Genomic DNA, 19,516 nt, shown 5'->3' on the forward strand with positions numbered 1-19,516 from the left:
TCATGGACCCAAACATTTAGCGGTTTATTTCTCATTTTAATTTGATATTCTTCATGTATTGTCATGAGTATAAAACCATACACTCATGGTTTTATATGCTCATTAAAATCGTTCAAATCTCACATATATATATTTTATTGCTGTTGTAACGGCTGCTTCAAGCTAAGTAACTGTATGATGACTAAATCAATGCAAGTTTATGCAAGTAACAAAAAAAAGAAATGAAAGAGAGTTAGTTGTTATTTGTAATGTTTTATTTCCATTACTTGTTGTGCATAATGTTTCTCCCTCTGGAAACAGTGAAATCCATTTATCCAAACCATTCTGTCTCAGAAAGATCCAACAGTAGTTCATCAGAAGTGTCTGTTTCTTTAAATGTTGTAAATGGTTTCTTTTGTCAAAGTCCTCCTGTAAAAAACTTTAGCATAATCCTGTCTACACCCGTTTCAGGTGAGCTTTGACAAAAGGCTTGCGTGTTTCTGCCGTGTTCACTCCACCTTCAGGCCCTCCTTGATGAGGTTGAGCTCATAGCACAGCGTCTCAAAGCGATAGGCCATGCGGATCTGAGCCACGTTGGTTTTACGGATGTCGTTGCCCTCTGGGCCTTCTTTCTGGTAATCTGAACCCAAGAAGTGAATCTTTTCCTGAAACCAAAACGCAGGTATGAGAAGCAGATCTACTCAAAACAAGCCTGGTTGGTGCCAGGTGAATACAAACGTGTTTTTCATTTAAAGCAGTGTCATAATGTTAGTTACCTCATGAGACAAGCCACTCTGCAGCACACTGTTCCTGGCAATCTCACACATGTCACAAGTGCTTAGCTTGAACACCTGAGCTGCAATGGCATACTCTTCCATTAGGGGTTCCTGTGAACATAAAAACTAAGTTAAAAAAGGCTTTTACATATTTTGTGTGTGTCCCATGTACAGTGTTTTTCACTCATGCTTTTGTTGGACAAGGCAATTCATAATTGGTCTTTGTGAAACATTAACACAAAGACCAACTTCTGATCTTAAAAACATTATTCTAAAGAACTATAGGTTTTATAATAGCCTTTGTGAACAGCACTGAGTGTGTGATTGTGATATGCATCATTGTGGCCCTAAGGGCCGCAGACCTTGGTGTAGTGGAACTGCATGGGGTCGTCAGTGGACAGAGACACCATCAAGCCCTTCTGGTGAAACTCCAGCAGCGGGTTCTTGGCATACTCCAGGAACAAGCTGTTGTTGCTAAGAGGGGACATGGCGATTGGGATCTGGGTCAAGAAGTACAAGTACTGGAGAACTGGACTCTGTTTGGAAAAACATTGACAGGTGCAAATTATGAGTTTCCAAGGTTAGATACCTGGCAGTCTGAGAAACTGTTTACCTTACACCCAATCTTTCAAAAATATTTTTCTGTCACCGTCACTAGCAAAGAATTGTTAAAAACCAGCAATACACTCAACAGTATTAACACCTTACAAGCAGAGTAATTAGCATTTAGCAGATTTTAGTATTTAGTTTTTAGGTTAAAAATGACAGAAATTTGCTTTGGGGCTGGCCCCACCCAATATATGCAGTTTATTTAATTTCTTATCACTATTAACAATTATATCTAATAAAAAATCTGACTGATTTAGTATAAATAGTTAAAGATATTTTCTCAGGACATTTTTTAAGATGTACCAGAGTTTTTAGGAACTGAATTACTTTGAATATTAGCAAAGTGTAAAGGACAATTCCATCAAAAACAAAACATTTGCATTTATAATTAAAACATAATAATGGGAATCAGATTAACATTGAGTCTCTTAACACGTGTAACAGGAAGTTATTTTGTTTGAAGTGCCTTTGTTTGCAATACTGCAAGTTGAACTGTGTGAGAATAATGCTACATATGTTTTGTAATCCCATATCAAAGTTGAGATCGTTCTAGTTGTAAGTCAAAAAATAGTGAACATAACAATTTGTTTTGGTGCTGGCAGCTATTGCCAAGACAAGTTGATAATTAACACTAAAGGAATATCTTCATCAATAGATGAAAGCAGTGATATGTTTCACTGGTTCAAACAGGTTGCAAACCACTGGAAGTGAAAAAATATTTATTACTTTAAATTATTGTTATGTGGAAAGCTATGTACTGTTTCAGGACTTCGAAATAAAGTGTTCAGCTTAACCTACCCAATCGTTCCTTCGGTGATGTTTGACGAGTTGAATTAAGTTGTGTTCATAAATACCATCGTTAAATAGTCTCTTCCTTTCACACCTTCTTGACAGAAGGTTGGCAGAAGAGATGGCACTTATTGAAAACATGTTTCTTGACTGACCTTTTTGAGGTTAAGACCATGAGAGATGTTGTCAGCAGTCATAAAGGCTGCCAGTAAGTGGGTGATGGCTCCAGCCTCACCGCAGTGAGGCCTGAATGTGAACGTGTTCAATCCTCTCTGTCTAAAGAGCAAGAAGGAGGCAAGTAAACACAAAAACATCCCCAAAAATACAGCCAACATGACCTTTACTTCTAGAGTCAAATGAATTGTGCTTGGAAGCAAAGATACTGACCTACGCAGCTGGTTAAGAACAGCAATGTTGGCATACATGTAGTAGATATAATAAGTATAGGAGGGGTTCTTGACGATGTCCCACTCTTCTGGTTTTGGACTTTTTGTGGAGAACATGTGGCCACTGTGTTTGGACTCATCATCCACACTGTCAAATCCTGTCACCTGCACAACAAGAGGAAAACAGCTTACCTTTAATACAATAATAATGTTTCATTTTAGGGCAATCTTTATCTAATTATTTAGAGTGTTTTCAAAATAATTATTTCCTAAGATCTGTCTTAATATTTAGATTTTCATCTTGACTCACGTGCTTAAGAAAGATGCTGAGCTCTGGGTTGGACTGTGGATCAATGGTGGCCTGAAACACGGGAAGGAAAATGTTCTCCAACATTTTGCCAAAGTGTGGCACAAAGTTCCTGCCTCTGAAGATGTCACTGAGGTTGAAATGACATAAAAAGAACATCATTTACCCTTCTGGACCACTATCAGCATTACAGATGTTTATTACATACAAAATAGGTTTAGGGTTTTAGATAACTTTAAACATACAAAACAGGAAAAATCTATGTTAAAAATGCTACAGAGGTGGTCATTCTATAAAATTATGAACACTTACTAGATTCTGGGGACTTGAATCATCCATTTGAGGTTGGGGGAGACGACTCTGTGCTTTACAAACCAACCGGAGAGCTTACCCCACTCATTGGGATTACAACCATAGATAGACAGACGGGGCTCAGCATACTGGTACTTGGCTTCCTCCAGGTCACTGGCTACTTCCTGTAGTCAGAACAAGGTCAGATAAAGCTGAACATTGTTCAATTTAGTTCTTGAAATTTCACATAGTTATTCTTTTACATGTGTATGTAACAATAATGCCACTTTTCAAGTTTCCTGAATCTATTTAACTAATGACAAAGTGCTACGGATTTCATTGTCAAAACCCTAATTCTGCTTAACCAGAATTACAGCAGCTTGATAAAACAACCTATCTGCAGATGCTCCTTTTAGGCCTCATTTTGACACCATCGACTAACTAAGCCAAAAGGACCACATCCTAAAAAAGAGAAAAACATTAAATAATCTCTAAATGGTCTCACTATTGATTCAGACTGGTAACCAATACAATCAAAAATGCTATCAATAAACAATATTGGAACTTATATATCATCACTAGCTTAAAATGCTAACATGTGCTAACTTTAGTAAGTTTGGTAAGATAACCTGCTAAAATTGTAAAATTGCATGTTAGCAAACAGTAGCTGTAAAAAAAAAAGTAGCTTTGGATTTAAAAAAAAGTACCTTTGTTTAAAAGCATGTCCTATTTAGATGTTGGCTAACTTTGGTGCTTCAGAGAAAAATATTTACACTGTAAACTATGATTATAGAACGATAACTGCCGTCTTTAGCATATGGTAACATTAGTTTACATATTTGCACATTCTAGCTTGTTCTTTAGTTTTGGCTCAAGCTACATTGATACATTGGTATTTATGCTATCAATATCATAACATGAGAAGCTAAAATGTTCAAATGAAAACTTCCAGATATGTTTGCATTTACAACTATAGGACATTTTCTGTGAGAGCACTTTTGTCCTGTAGAAATTAATATAAATGCATTTTAAAACAGTACATTTACATATTTATTGCATTGCAGAATTAAGTTTGTACGAGCAGACCTTAATAATAGTGGCAAAATATTCCCCACTGATGTGATTTTCGGTCTTCAGGTAGAGGTCCCGCAGCTCGCTGGCTCCTACAGGGTTGTACTTAGCATTGAACTTATCGAAACGTTGGAATGTTTGTCTCCCCTTCAGAAAAACAGTTCATAAACACATTTCATACATTTTTTCTAACAGTCTGTAGATGTTGAATATTTTTCATATATTAAGTATGCACTCATTCATGTTAATTTGACCTTTTTAATTTTTTAAACGGTATATTGACATCCAATTGATGCAATCTATTCCTAATAGGAGCTTACAGCGTGCACGTCCAAAGAGTCCACGGTGAGATCGTATGGATGCAGGTTGAGGGATTCAAACAGCTCCCTCATGGTGACCTCCCGCCCTTTAAGGTTGTGCACCACCCGGTCAGCATCCACACGGTAAGACCTTTTGATGAAGCGCAGCAGATGCTTCTGGTTCATGCAGGCAGCAGCATGGATGTGGGTGTCCACCTGAAACACCACGACAATAACAAATTATAATTGTTCGTTTCGCTTGGTGTGATGCCTGAATGTGGTCACTAGAGGGAGCCACAGCAGAGGAACAGTTTGAGTAACAGCTTTCCTCATGTTTTCAGTAATATCCCTTTTAACTGTTTTTTTATAACCTACAGGTAATTTTATGTTTAATTAATTATTACACGTTATGTTTTGTGTTTTGTATAATTGTTCATAGTTGTCTGTGTTTGCAGAATTTGTTGCAGTACCTTCCTGCAGTTGTAAAAATCCCTGTGGGGGTTCATCTTCAGCTCCTTCATCTCCTCCATCTCGTTCAACATCTCATGCACATTGAACTTGGACATGAGGAACTTCAGACGCCTGTGAGTGTAAGTCTTCCTAAAAAATAAATACAAGCTTGTAGAAAACTCTAAGAAATTAAACTCTATTTATGGGCGATAACAGCAAAGAGTTTGTGTAAATGGTGAATATATGTAAATAACAACAATAATGGCACTTCTGATCAAAAGATTTACTTAAGAACAAATCTGAATAAAAATACATCAGGTAGAACATCACTAAAGTAGGGTTTTTAGCATGTCAACCCATGCTAAAAACCCATGTGTTTAGCATGGGTTGACATTTATCCTCCTTACATGACATTGTTTTATTGGACAGCATTTGGTGGCTTGCACTCTCAGTCACTTCTAGTTGAAGAGAAATTATAGTTTTCATAATGCTTAGAGAATGAAAGTTAAGTAGATGTTTCAGAACGGACTCACGTTGGGCCCTGAGCAATCAGCGCGATGAGGAAGTTCATGTCATCAATGAAGGTGTTGTAGTCTGGATGAGGTAGGTCCTTGGGCTGATGCTTGTCAGCAGCTGCAGCGTCGTTGTACACATACATGAGGCCGTCCTTCATACGAGCCACATAGCCAAGATTCTCTGGCAGGTCTGAGGTGCCCAAAGGGTCCTCCCCATCTTTTGGAGGAGCATTGAAGACTGAGGATTCAGTGATTTGGTAGAAAGAAAAGCCATTAAGGCAAAGAATAAATCTTGCTTTGTGGATGATGCTTGTCTGTTTTTGGTAAAATCACTATGCTAGTCTTTCTGTCTTCTCACCTGGCTGGACCTCATCTTCAACTTTAAACATGTTCCCCTCTATCTGACGCAGGAACTGGGAGGCTGTTCTGGGAAAATGCTGATAGGCTAGCCTCATGTATTTCTCCCTGATGGTTAAGGCACGGTACAGACCCTTACAAGACAACTCAAAGTCATCCATGGTCACCTGCTCAGATGAGAAAAAACAGACAAAATATACTGTACCTGTTTATTAAAAACATTTTTTAGAGTTGACCTCAACTGAACGATTTTATGAATAAAAATATAGAAGGTCTGAGGTCTGACATATCCAGTAGGCCCAGTTTTTCAAAGCAGAGTAAATACTTCCAGTTTTGTTGGCTGGTATTACCTTGAATAAATTTGATTTATGTATGTAAGGATCAGTAAAATTTACTTTGTTGAGCTGTAGGTCATGTTATAATATTATTTCCTCATCAAAAACATACAGATAGAGTTGCCTTGATTCTTTCATGAATGTTTGAGAAATCCTGTAATCTCCAGGGTTACAGCTGTGCAAAATGCCTGGGTGGACCTAGCCCTGCCTTTGAGGACAAAGCTCCTCTTCAGAGTTGCAGTTTCCAGTGCCTCACAGAGCTCCCCTCCCTCATTCAGCTCCTTCAGATTAGCCAGCAGCAACTGGCTGGTGGAACTGCTGAGTTAATTATAGGAGCCATTCCTCAGATAAACACTTGCAATAACGTTATTAAAGGGTTAATAGAGGAGCCATGTCATGATGACTTCCTGAAGGCGGAGCTTCAGAAAGAGCAGGAGTTTTTAAAGAGACAGCATTGAAACCCAATTTCAATGCTTTAAATTACAAAGTCAAATTTCTCAAAGTCATGTTTGATATGTACAGCATTTCAGTGAGAAAGTACTCAAAAAAATTTACTTAAGTAAAAGTACAAACACAGAGACAAAAATGTACTCTAGTAAAAGTAAAAGTACCACATTAACATTTTTACTTGAGTAAAAGTTAAAAAGTACTGGCTTTCAAAAATACTTAAGTATTAAAAGTAAAAGTACTTGCTGAAAGCATTACCTAATCGCTAATACAATATCATTAAGAATATCTATCGTATTTCATTTTAATAGATCAGAAATGTGCCATTTTAATTAACAATGCCACAGATAAAGCATGTTGTTATTTTGTTTACTCTCTGTGACAATTTAGACTTAGATATGTGATTCTATGCATCATAATTTCAGGGACGGAAACATCTCATCTCCTGTCCTAACATAGCATGAACTTCACTTTTTTTGCCACTAATGGCATTTATTTTGAAAGAAATCCAACAGAAAGGGGATGGGAAGAAGGAGGGGGGGAGGGAGGAGGACATGCAACCAAGGAGCCAAGAAGCAGTGTTGTAGTCAAGACCACCAAACCCGAGTCCAAGTCAAGACCAAGACCAGCGCCCAGTGCTACATGACACAATAAAATTAAGTGCACCTATCAATTGCTCCCATAAAAAACCTAGATATTAAATACTTAGAGCTGGAATAAATTTAACCAGCATCATTATCAGTTCAAACTCTTCTTCATTCTGCTGTGCCACAATCCACGGAGGTCTCCTGCCATCCCTAAAAAGATAACGCCCTGGGCGGTTGCCCATATCGCCCATGTCAGAAACCACAACTGTCTGCACCATTAAACATTAAGCAATTAATGTTTAATTAACATTAATTGCTTTAACGGTAAACAACATTAATGCGTTGTTTACCGCATTAACGGTAAACAACGCTCAACTACGAACACTGTCCAAGGCGCAACCAAGTAACCAAGCAGAAGGAGCACCTTGACTGTTCTCACCCTGTCTGCCACCATGACAGGAGGCGAAAACAATTAAAGAGCAATGAGCATGTTCTGCGTTCTTTCAATTAAATAAAATAATAATAGCGACTGCAGTGTATGCAGAGCATCACAAGAACAAAGAACGGCTCTCAGTGAGGCTTCAGTCCTGTAGGACTTAGTAAAGATCCGTCCAGAAGAATCAGATCGTTCCTGAATGTTATAGCACTATATTGTAGACTTTGGACACAGCGTTGTCCCATATATGCGACACGTTAGTCAACACCTCTGCACAATAATTCAGCGCATGAGTGACACTTAGGTTGCATCTGCGATGAAAAAAAGTTGTCTCTGTACAGCTAGCTTTGCTAACATCACGTCCACAGAGCTTATCTTTCTTTACGTTTCCTTTTCAAGTGACGCCACCGTCTGTGAAAGCGAAGCGCTGCTGATTTTACATGTCGCCAAATCTTATGTTTTATGTAGCGAAATTCTATTACTATTAGACAGACATCTTCTCCCGCTCATAGGAAACTACTGCGCATGTCTCGGAGCTCCGCATGCGAATGAAAGGAGGAGGCGATGGGTGACAACAGACACGGAATCAGCAAGTCACGTTATTGCTTGGATTTTACAGCGCCATGTTAAGTCCCTGAACTTCACATTATGACGGAAAAAAAGCGCAACGCGACTTGGATGTAACTAGTAACGCGACGGTTTTGTAGAAATGTAGTGAAGTAGAAAGTACAGATACTTACTGTAAAATGCAGTGGAGTAAAAGTCGAAAGTATCCATTCTTAAATCTACTTAAGTAAAGTACAGATACATAAAAATTGTACTTAAGTACACTTTTAACGAAGTTCAATTTTCGTTACTTCCCACCACTGCAGCATTTTTATAACAACTGAAGGTAACATAGTTACTTGACTGTGTTATAAAATGGTGCTATGTGCCTGGAAAATACATATAAAAAATTGTTACAAGATGTAAAAAATCGATCACATTTCTAACAGATGTTTTCTATTTAAAATGGTAACTAGACTGAACTTTTCCAGTCACACTGACCAGTCAAAGCCACATTCACACACATTTATACACCAGTGCACAGATCAGTGTGTGACATGTGACAGAGGTAAGGTGGAATCAAACCTACAACTACACACCCTACAAAATGTCTGTATGTAGAATTTGTGTTGTTATTAGAGTAGGTGGGTTCATGCTAACTGTGAGACTTGCAGCTGCAGCAGACATAACAAGCCAGCTCATCTACAGCATTCCTTTCCAGGAAGTGGAGATACCAAACTCGTGGCCCTGAAACCTGAGCTCCGATCCGGCCCTGGCCTCTGGTGATGGCCGCTCATTCACTGAAACATGCAGTCAGTGAAATTCAATATCAGGGAAGTGAAAACAACACCTGTGATCAACATACTGCAAATTTTAAGTTTGCCATATATTTTATCACTTCTCTGTAATGAAAATACTCATCACACCAGTTATTCAGTAACAGCCTATTAACATCTCTTCAATACACGGACCTTACCAGAGGGGCCGCTTTTCATTGGCTGATGCCCACTCTACGTGGTCAAGTGCGTGGCCGTCTCGCAAACACACTTAGCTTCCCGTTAGCTAAGTATAGCATAATGGCAGAACTGATACAACTTCTACACCTTGAAGCCTGTCTGCTACACCAGTGGTCCCCAACCACCGGGCCGCGCAAGAAATAATGAACTACTTCCGGATCTTTTATTTTGAAAATCCTAAACTGGATTTTACCTGTTAGGTCTTGCGCGTCCAAATTGAGCCAACTTGCAGCAGAATGAGTAACAAAACAACATCGGAGTACAGTGAACCCTCGCTATTTCGAGGTTCACCTTTCACGGTCTCGCTGCTTCGCGGATTTGCATCGTGCATTGTGTTCTGCATTCTGATTGGCTAAACAGTCTCTCTGTTTCTTCTCTACCTGTGTGTCAACAACGTTGCGGTATAATATATACACATACGTAAAACAGCTTGCCATATTTAACATAATCGATGGTTGCATGTCGGTTTATAAGAATCTTTTTGCCCAGAAGAAAAAAGAACGACAACAACTACCGATAACTATGTTCTTCTCTCGAAAAAACACACCTGCACCTCGGGCTTTAGAAGAAAAAAAACCGCTACAGAGCGGAGTCAGGATGCAGCGGCTCAGTCAGAAGAGCTGTGAAATACACATGAGTCACTATTTGTCCTACTGTACTTTGTTTTTTTTCATAATCATTTTTCATTTTCTCCCGTTCTAATCCAATAACTCAGGTCGCGGTGGGGCGGCGCTGATCTCCGCAATTCGGGCACGGGAATCCTTCAGTTCATTTTAAAATTATTATTTTACAGTACAGTAGTTATTTGTAAAAATAAAAAAAAATGTTTATACGGTACTTTTTATTTGTTAAACAAATGTTTGGGCCTGTAAAAAGGTTTTGTTCTTTGGTTTCAATGTATTATGGAAATGTAAAAAAATAAAGGTGCCTACTTCGCGGATTTCGCGTATCGCGGGTTCTCAGATCACAACCTCGTTCACTTACAGCCACTGTACACCCCCCTGGTCCAAAAGCAGCCTATAACATCCCGCTCCATCAGGAGGTGGTCCCCTGAGATGTAGAGTGCTCTGAGAGACTGTTATAACACCACGGACTGGGATGCACTGTTCAGCCCGCATAGCAAGGACATAGAGGGGCTGACACACTGCCTGACGGACTATCTGAACTTCTGTGCAGATGTGGTATCCCCTGCCAAGACTGTCCGCTGTTACCCTAATAACAAGCCATGGGTAACGCGGGAAGTCAAAACTGTCCTCAATAAGAAGAAGGCTGCTTTCAGGAGAGGAGACAGGGAGGCCATGAAGGCAGCACAGCAGGAGGTGAAACAGTGTGTGAGGGAAGCAAAAGACAGTTACAGGAGAAAGGTGGAGCAGAAGCTGAGAGAGAACAACATGAAGGAGGTCTGGGAAGGTGTGAGGACCATCACTGGCCTCAACACAAAGACCAGAGTCGTTGGGGGAACAATGGAGAGGGCAAACGAACTGAACAACTTCTTCAACAGGTTCAACCAGTCCATGGCCCCCTAACCCCCTCTCTCACTGCAGCCACCCCTGCTCCTTACCACACACCTCCCCCCAGACAACACTACACTGACAACCCCCCCACACACCTCAGCACAACCCCCGCCCCACATCACCACAGACCAGGTCAGAGAACAGCTGAGGAAGCTCAAGCCCAGGAAAGCAGCAGGGCCGGACCAGGTGTGTCCAAGGCTGCTGAAGACCTGCGCTACTGAACTGGGAGAGCCACTACAGCGGATCTTCAACCTCAGCCTGCAGCTAAGGGAAGTGCCCACCCTCTGGAAGACATCCTGCATCGTCCCAGTGCCCAAGAAGAACAGGCCCAGCGAGCTGAATGACTTTCGGCCCGTGGCACTTACTTCACACCTGATGAAGACGTTGGAGCGGCTCTTCCTCGGCCTCCTCAGACCCCAGATGGAACATGCCCAGGGTCTCCTGCAATTCGCCTACCAGTCAGATGTTGGTGTGGAGGATGCCATCCTCTACCTGCTGCACCGGGCCCACTCCCACCTGGATAAGGGCAGCGGCACGGTGAGGATCCTTTTTTTGGACTTCTCCAGTGCCTTTAATACAATCCAGCCCCTTCTGCTCCAGGATAAACTAAACAGCATGGGAGTAGACCCGCACCTGGTCACCTGGATCCATAGTTACCTCACCAACAGGCTGCAGTATGTCAGGCTGAAGGACACCGTGTCTGACACTGTGGTCAGCAACACAGGAGCCCCCCAGGGCACAGTGCTGGCCCCTCTTCTCTTCACCCTGTACTCCTCTGACTTCCACTACAACTCGGAGCTGTGTCACATACAGAAGTATGCTGATGACACAGCCATAGTCGGATGTATCAGGGACGACAGAGAGGAGGAGTATCGCTGTCTGGTGAGGGACTTTGCTCTCTGGTGCCACACAAACCACCTGGAACTCAACACCGCTAAGACGAAGGAGCTGGTTATAGACTTTGGGAGGTCCAGACCAAAGCCGAGACCAGTCGCATTAGAGGGAACTGAGGTTGAGGTCGTGGACTCCTACAAATACCTCGGGCTGTGACTGGACAGTAAACTGGATTGGTCAAAACACACTGCAGAGCAGGATATACTTCCTGAGGAGACTGCGGTCCTTTAATATCTGCAGCAAACTGCTCTGGATGTTCTACCAGTCTGTGATTGCCAGTGTCCTCTTCTACACCGTGGTGTGCTGGGGAGGCAGCATATCCAAGAAGGACACGTCCAGACTGGACAAACTGACCAGGCGTGCCGGCTCTGTGGTCGGCATGAAGCTGGACTCTCTGGTGACGGTGGCAGAGGTGAGGACACTGAACAAACTGCTGGACATCATGAACGACAGCAGCCACCCTCTACACGCCGTCATCAGCAGCCAGAGGAGCCTGTTCAGTGACAGACTGCTGCTTCCCAAGTGCCGGACCAATAGATTTAAGAACTCTTTTGTCCCCCATGCCTTCAGACTGTACAATTCCTCATGGGGGGGGGGGGGGGTGACACAGGACAGAGGGTAGAAGGAGTAGTGACCCCTTGTATTTTTCTCCATACTTATCAGGTCAAACCACATCGTGCAATACGATATCACTGGTCAATCTATCTGCCAAATTCTTATATTTTTTTGTGTTGTATTTATATTTATTTATATTCTTATTCCTTGTTTCTTGCATAATTTAAGGTTGTTTTTTTTTTTGCATAATTTAAGGTTTTGGTTACTCACATTTAGTGTGTACCTTAGTATTTAATTTGTATTTTGTATTCTTTTGCACTTTTGCTTACTGTGTGTTATCTTTGTTTTTTGCCTGGGAGCTGCTGGTAACTTCAATTTCCTGAGGGAGTCTTCCCAAAGGATCAATAAAGTACAAGTCTAAGTCTAAGGCTTTATGAGGCCCTGGGCAGAATTAGATGGGGGTGGGGGGTACTTCCCGTTAAACCCACCATGATTTAGTACAGATTTGGTAAAGTTCAAATCTGTACTAAATCATGGTACCTTGGTGCCTTCGAGGACAAAGTTTTATCTTTTTTACTCTTACCAGATTTGGATTTATTTTCAGATTTGGATTTAACATTTGTCTTCTGACTAATATTAGTAGTAAGATTTATGTTTTGGAAGTTGACCCTGAGTTAAAGATTAGGATGATGGAAACAGCGGCATTCCAACCTCATTTGAAATACTTGGAAGGTAAATAATAAATACTTTTCTCCTTCCCCACTTTCATTAAAATAAACGTATGTCACCATAAGTCACTAGTTTAGGCTTATATAGTGTAGTTAAGCTTCTAGTCTTCCAGATTGTTCTAGGAAGTAGACTGTACCCCAGCAGCGTAGTCACCAATGATGTCCACTCTCTGGAAGTCAGGGACCTCCAGATAGATTGGGATGTCCACCACCACGGGGGCAGCAGCTGCCTGGGGGGCGGCCATGGTACGGCTGCGCTGAAGTCTTTGGCTGTTAGCCGGAGACAAACATTACAAACACTTCAGCGAACTCACTCTTACACTTTAAACTATATGAGCCAACCCTGAATTTAAAAATCTGGATTCTTTTTATTTTATTTTGCAGCGTGCTCCATCTCACCGTTTCTCTGTGTTGTCATCGGCATGCAGGTGGTGTGCCATCTCCTGGTGAAGGATGGGACAGTCTTCAGCCACATCAAACAATGAGATTTCATCTCGCACCTGCTCGTCTTTAGTCTCCGATGCAAAAACCTTCTCGGCGAAGGCCCTCATGTTGTCATCGGTCTCTGCCAGGTGTGACAAACATTTTTACTAACTCAAATGTATCGTCCTTGACCCCATGCAGGACTGGACAGCTCTGCTCAAACCGCATTCAGGACCAACTTCTAATCTAGTTTGTAGAAACATGACAGCAATGTACATGACGGTCACATGTAAAGCTTATTTAAACTGATGCATACAGACTCCATTACATGCGTTGAATAGATACTGATTCAAACACTACAAATCTGCAGCTCTGACAACAGATCTATGGATTAAATATCTTCAACACTCAAGCCTAGACTTGTGTGTTTAACCCTCTTTTGTAAAGTATCTTTGCTTTCAAGGTGTCAGACTTTCTTGTAACCATAGCAGTCAAACCAATCGTTCTCCAGAGTTTTTGAGAGTTTGGGAAACCAAGAAGGCCTGACTCCTTGTAAGGACTAGATAAGAAAACAAGGGACAGTTCTGGAAGTGATTCTGATTGATAGATGATATTAGAAAGAAGGGCGAGTGTCTGGTTGTGACATGCTCCTACTGTACAGCCAACAAAGTCTAAAGCAACACAACTAATCCAACAGGGAGCTGAAAATGATGCTTGGCTTCTCAGCTTCCATACTTACTCTGTTGAACTGATTGTACCGTTCAGGAAAGTTGCATCAAACAGGATAAAAATCACAAAAAGAGAGGGTTATAAATACATCAGTTAGAAATGTTATAATCATGTAAACAACCACATATTAAAAATAAAGTATCATAGATGTTCTACTACAGTAAGTAATGATGGGAACCTGGAGGTTAGATGAGGGTTTAAAAGTGAGGATGATCATGAAAACAGCTTCATGAAGTCAACGGCTTCTTTCTGAGTAAAATCAGTCGATTCATAAAGAGATGGTAACTGCATTTTCACAACCCATGCAAAAGATTTCTGATTTCCCAGCAGAACAACTTTGAGTCAAATAAACAAGAACTGGAAAAAAAATATGCTGTGGATTTTACAGGCACTTACAGATGCTTTAAGAACCATTTGTGTAAATCTTGTTCTGACTGTTTAGGTCAATAACTTGTGATTGAATTTGACTTTATTGTGCGAATGTTCAAAAGCTGTTCATTCTGAAAACTTTGTGCTGTTTCCACTTTCAGTCCATTTATCATAAATATTACCTCTTCTATTCAAAGCTGTCATTACATTTTTATAAAATAAACCTTTTCAAAGTGAATTTTTACAAAACAGAAAATGAAGGAGGAGAGCTCTGTGCTCTATGAAGAAGTAAAAACATAAATGTTAGTGAACCTTCAGTAGTTATGGAATATTTCCATAACATTTTCAACCATTTGCATATAGTGGTTTTCATTTTTTGGTCTAGAACTAAATAAAATAATTAAGAATACATTTGTTTTGACTTTTGTTGTTTATTTTTAAGGGTTAAAAAAATCTCCAGCTGTGCTTGAAAAGCTCTTTGTTTAGTTGAAACTAATCCAGCTGATGTTAGCTGCTGTAAGTGTTTCAGATTTTGAATGAGAGATTATCAAATGAAGAGTAGAATAGAATAGAATTTATTACCATTTGCACAGATGTGTAAGCACATTGGAATTCTTCTGTTTCTCCAACTCAAGAATAGTACAATATTTAAAAAAATAGAAAAGAAAAGAAAAGAAATGTAAGATAAAATGGGCACATAAAATGAAGAAGCTCTTAGCATGATGTTAGCATGACTGTGGCTTGACCTTAGCGTGACGTTAGCATAAAGTTAGCATGATGTCAGCGTGACATTATCCTGAATCGCTGTGCATCAAATGCCAAGTTCAGTCTTACAGAAGGCTGCAGGAGGGTTTATTTTAGTGAACCAAACAGGTAACATTGTTGCCAACCCCCATTCCGCCTCACTATGCCACCCTGGGTGGGGAGTCATATCTCTAATATCATGAGCTGGCTCTGGAAGAAAAGTCATTTCCTTCTGGCTGATTTGTGTTATTTGGTCATTCACTTTTGATTTGATTGAGTTTTGATCCACAGCGTTGTAGAACTATCAGACTAAATCCCATTCTCCACCAACTACTACTACATTACATTACACTACAAGCCAGATGTCTCATGCCTGGTAAAGGCAAGCCTATAATTAGCTCCCATCAGAGCTCTGGGTCAAAATAAACCAACAGACTTTTTCATGCTGCAGATCTGATACAACCAATGAAACCAGAAGAGGTTGGATGAGTCAAGATAAGAAGTATAAAACTACTCGATCCGCGCTCATCCCACATTAATAAGGGACTCTCAGCTGACAAGTCACGTCTATCATCATCCTGCTGCGCTTTTAGAGGTGATATTGAAGCAGTTACTATATTCTGCTTTATTATAGCTTTATCATATCCTCCTCATTTAAAGCTGCAGGAGTAAATGATAAGAACTCGCTACAAGTCAAGATCAATCTTTATTTTGAAATGAAGTGCATCAGAACCAAAGTGATCTGACAGATAAAGTTGACAGCTAGGATGTGAATTTACTGTGAAAAGCTAAAAGATGTGATGTGTTTACTGACGTGGGTAGAGTATCCAAAGACTGCCCTGAAGAATAAAAAAGTAATTGGTCAAAAATCTACTCTGGTCCTGAGTGATCAAAACATCAAACATTTAATATTTTAAAATGACATCATTAGACTGACCAGAATATAAAATTATGTGTACAATGTGGTATTTTAATGACCAAAATTGAAATAATGAATATAAAATAAATTAAAATATTAATATAAAAGAACATAGTGACAACTGACAAAAACAGGGAAAAGAAAAAAAATTCTCCAGATAAATTTCTTTCAATTTCAAAGTTATGAAACTTTGACAAAACTGGTAGGTGTGTGTCTGGTGGATTTTTGGTCAAAACAAGTTTGTTCTTCATTCAGTGAAGTAACTCAAGTAAGAGCAGAGATATTTCTTAATAAAAATACTGAGTACATGTAATTAATTACTGATCAACTCTGTGAATTTCATGCTGATGTCTCTTTTCTCAATTTTTCTGATGTTTCTCCATGCTGTGGGTCATTTTTTAAAACACAAAATAAACATAAAAAGTTCAGCATGATGACCACATCTTTTGTGGAACACCTGAGAGAATGCCATGAACAGCTTCAGTCCTCCAATCATGACAGCCTGTGGTTGCTATGCCAGCACTCACCTGGCACCCGGACTTTGGACATGGCGACGGCGTTGCAGGAGTCGCTTCCTGTGGAAAGGAGAGGGAGGTCAGTGCGCCGGAGTGAAGCCCCCTGCGTGGAGTGGGCTCTGTTAAATTGAGTCTGCCTCACGTGTCCGCAGGACGCGCTGCGCCCCGCATGAACGTGCCTTCATGTAAGAGATGGGGGGGCTGATATGTGTCAACATCTATTTTAGGGTGTCTGTGTGCACTCAGGTGTCACTGACAGACATAATGTTTTCATAAAGTGATGCATGAGTGCGTGCGTGTGTGTGAATGTGTGTGTGTGTGGCAGTCCGTGTTACATAACATCCTAACAACAACGTAAGGGACAGTAAAACTGATTGGTTGGTGCTCAGCTGGTATTTAACAGAGGGTCATAACACACCGAGGTGGCCAATAAAAAGAGAAAGGATGAGGAAACGTAAATCCTGCTGAAGTTTCCAGGAGAAATTCAGAAAATATTGTCTCATTTTTTGTGACTGTTTAATTTTGATCTGAAAAATCCGTTTATTTTGGTTTATTTGGGTTTTTTAATTTTCCATCCACCTTGGCTCAGCTCATCTGTGGGACTTGTTGCCTTCCTAAACCAGCATTGTTTCTAGAATGAAGAAGTTCCTGAAATACTCTGTCTTGTCACTTGAACTTCTCACATTTTATCACAATAGGACAACAAACTTTAATGTGTGTTAGTGAATTTTGATCACCACACAGATGTGAAGAGGATGGAGAGTGATATTTGTTTTTATGTTTTTTAATAATTAAAATCTGAAAAGTGAATGCATTTGTACTCTGTCCCTCTCTGCTGTCAAATAAAGTCCAGTGACTCTCAAAGGCAGCTAGCTAGCTGCCTTTGAGTCTGGTCATTATTAAACAGGATAAACCTGTGTGGATATAATCCCAGATTAAATGGAGCTGTTATGTGAAGTATTTCTGCTTTAGTTTCCAGTACAAATTTCTTACAAGTAGCTTTTTAGCACGATGTAGCAGCTTAAGTCAATAATTCTTTAATATTGATTTAAAAAATGTTTTAAATAAAATGATTGAAAATATCATAATTAAAATAATCAGCTAGTGGAGCAAAAACTTTTTCATCAACAATTATTCACTTAAAACAAGCTCATGCATCTTGCTGAAAAGCTGCTTGAAAGTTAGTTTTGTTAGTTTAGAAGAGCCTACTCAAAGTCCAGATGCAACTCCAACTGAATTCATAAGAGCTGATGACAGTATTAAACTCCTGACTGAACTAAAGTTGTTTAGTAACGTTACATTAGTAAAACATTCAGCTTTTAAGTATAAAATATTCTTCTACAAAGTATTAACAGCACACTTTAAAAGTTTAATTTGTTTTTTAAAAAGTGTCAAGTACACTCTCCCTCTACTTCACACTTAAACCCAACTGTTTTGATGTATTACACTGAATCCCAATGAAATACATTAATGTTTGGGATTACACTTTGACAAAAAAAAAGAAAAGATTAAAGGGGGATAAAAACATTTGGTAGGTAGGTGGTCCTAACTCCCTCCTCCACACATTTATTTATGTAATTCAAAAACAACATTTTAATGTTTCTGGTTTGCTCAGATATGACAGATTATTTGCAGACTTGCTGTCTACTCATCCTGTGTGGGCTGCTTGAGAACACTTCACTGAACATCTATTTTTAGTTATGCAATCCTAAATGTCAAAGGTTCCCTTCCAGTACAACTAGTTAAAGAGATCAGGTTAGAAAAGGCCAACGAATCAGGTCACTTTTCAAATACTGAAAAGTTAATTTGTTTTTTTTCTTTTTTATCCTAAATCAGAGGCAGGTCCTAAATATTTTTGAAACCCCCATTGGAAAGTTTTTACTGCAGTAAATTCCAGGCTAAAACTTCCAGTCTGTTTCATATTCAGATTTTACACATCAGATTCTGACTACCATCTGAACAAAAAAATCAATGTTCAACATTATATTTTTGTTTCAATGACTCATTTACTAAAATTTGACTAGATATCATTGTATTTCATCTGAAAATTAAATCTTAAAGTTTCAGACAGAACGTTTCCTGTTTGGCCTCAACATCACAAAAACGTAACACTGTGCAACAAATTACCAAAAGATTTACTCCAGGTAACTGAAATGACCACTTCTTTAAAGAATCTGGACGGGATCAGACTGTTCCTGACCGTGAAGTTGAGATGATAAGATCCGTGTTTTACAACGAAGTGAGGCGTTCGAGTTCATGCGGCTCGTGTTACCCTGATCCTCCTGAGCCGTACGGTGAGCCAGTACTGGATTACAAGGATTTTCCCTCTACTGCTCAGGAAGTTGTAAAGGTGAAAACAGCAGCAAAAACAAAGTTCCTTCTCTTCATGTTGAATGTTCCACAATGCAGACATGAACAAGTATTAAAAATGTTTTTCACTCTAATTGAATCAAACCAGCATAATTTTATGAAGAAGAACCACCGCCTTAAGCGCTCCACCTGTGGTTTCCCGATCCCCTCAGCCCACAAAAAAGCGTCTGGATTGGGTTTCCCGCACTGCAAATCTCTCATTTCTGTTGGGCAAGACGAGTTCTAAGAAGAAGAGGAGAGGTTGTTTTTCTACCATCTTTGAGGCCTTTGCTAGCTCAAGCCTATTAAATTCTGGTGAGTACTTCTCAGTACTATGATCGCCATGCAGAATGTTCAGTTCACTTGGGAGTGACTTTCAGTCCGTCTTTAACCTACAGAAGTTCAGTTAGCTCACCTTTATGATGGTGACAGTGTGGCAGTAAACCCTCGTCCACAAACTTGATGCTCTGCTGTCTGTTCTACAGGTAGCCAACCACAGCTACATCTGTTGGTTTCATCAGTTTGTCAAGAAAATAACTTGTCTTAAAGTGTGTACTTGATCTTTAAATTATGGATTTCAA

The 19,516-nt window shown here is 39.9% G+C and overlaps 1 protein-coding gene across 2 annotated transcripts; it reads right to left on the reverse strand.

Moving 5' to 3' along the window:
- Nucleotides 1-232: 232 nt before the first annotated feature.
- On the reverse strand, nt 233-16,701 carry ampd1 (adenosine monophosphate deaminase 1). Of its 2 annotated transcripts, XM_023334433.1 has the most exons (16): nt 16,599-16,701; nt 14,050-14,058; nt 13,287-13,452; nt 13,025-13,157; nt 5,831-5,996; nt 5,491-5,710; nt 4,978-5,107; nt 4,529-4,723; nt 4,224-4,355; nt 3,159-3,322; nt 2,850-2,976; nt 2,541-2,704; nt 2,309-2,429; nt 1,118-1,291; nt 756-866; nt 233-644 (listed from the first exon to the last, which is right to left on the reverse strand). In XM_023334433.1, the coding sequence occupies exons 1-16, from the start codon at nt 16,618-16,620 to the stop codon at nt 489-491; spliced, it is 2,190 nt and encodes a 729-aa protein (XP_023190201.1). In that variant the 5' UTR covers nt 16,621-16,701; the 3' UTR covers nt 233-488. The 2 variants fall into 2 exon arrangements, with proteins under 2 accessions (XP_023190201.1, XP_005814540.1); XM_005814483.2 differs by lacking the exon at nt 14,050-14,058 and having other exon boundaries at nt 16,599-16,700.
- Nucleotides 16,702-19,516: the final 2,815 nt, after the last annotated feature.

Source organism: Xiphophorus maculatus, chromosome 1 (assembly GCF_002775205.1).
Source record: "Xiphophorus maculatus strain JP 163 A chromosome 1, X_maculatus-5.0-male, whole genome shotgun sequence".
In the NCBI taxonomy this organism is placed as follows: Eukaryota; Metazoa; Chordata; class Actinopteri; order Cyprinodontiformes; family Poeciliidae; genus Xiphophorus; species Xiphophorus maculatus.

What these genes read in the sequence shown, in the direction of transcription:
- ampd1 (XM_023334433.1), bottom strand. Translation starts at nt 16,620, where the DNA reads ATGTCCAAAGTCCGGGTGCCAG. An exon ending in ATTCAAGTCCCCAGAATCTA is followed by an intron (nt 2,977 to 3,158) that starts GTAAGTGTTCAT and finishes TTTCAACCTCAG; the next exon opens with TGACATCTTCAGAGGCAGGA. An exon ending in AGAGTGGCTTGTCTCATGAG is followed by an intron (nt 645 to 755) that starts GTAACTAACATT and finishes TTTTGGTTTCAG; the next exon opens with GAAAAGATTCACTTCTTGGG.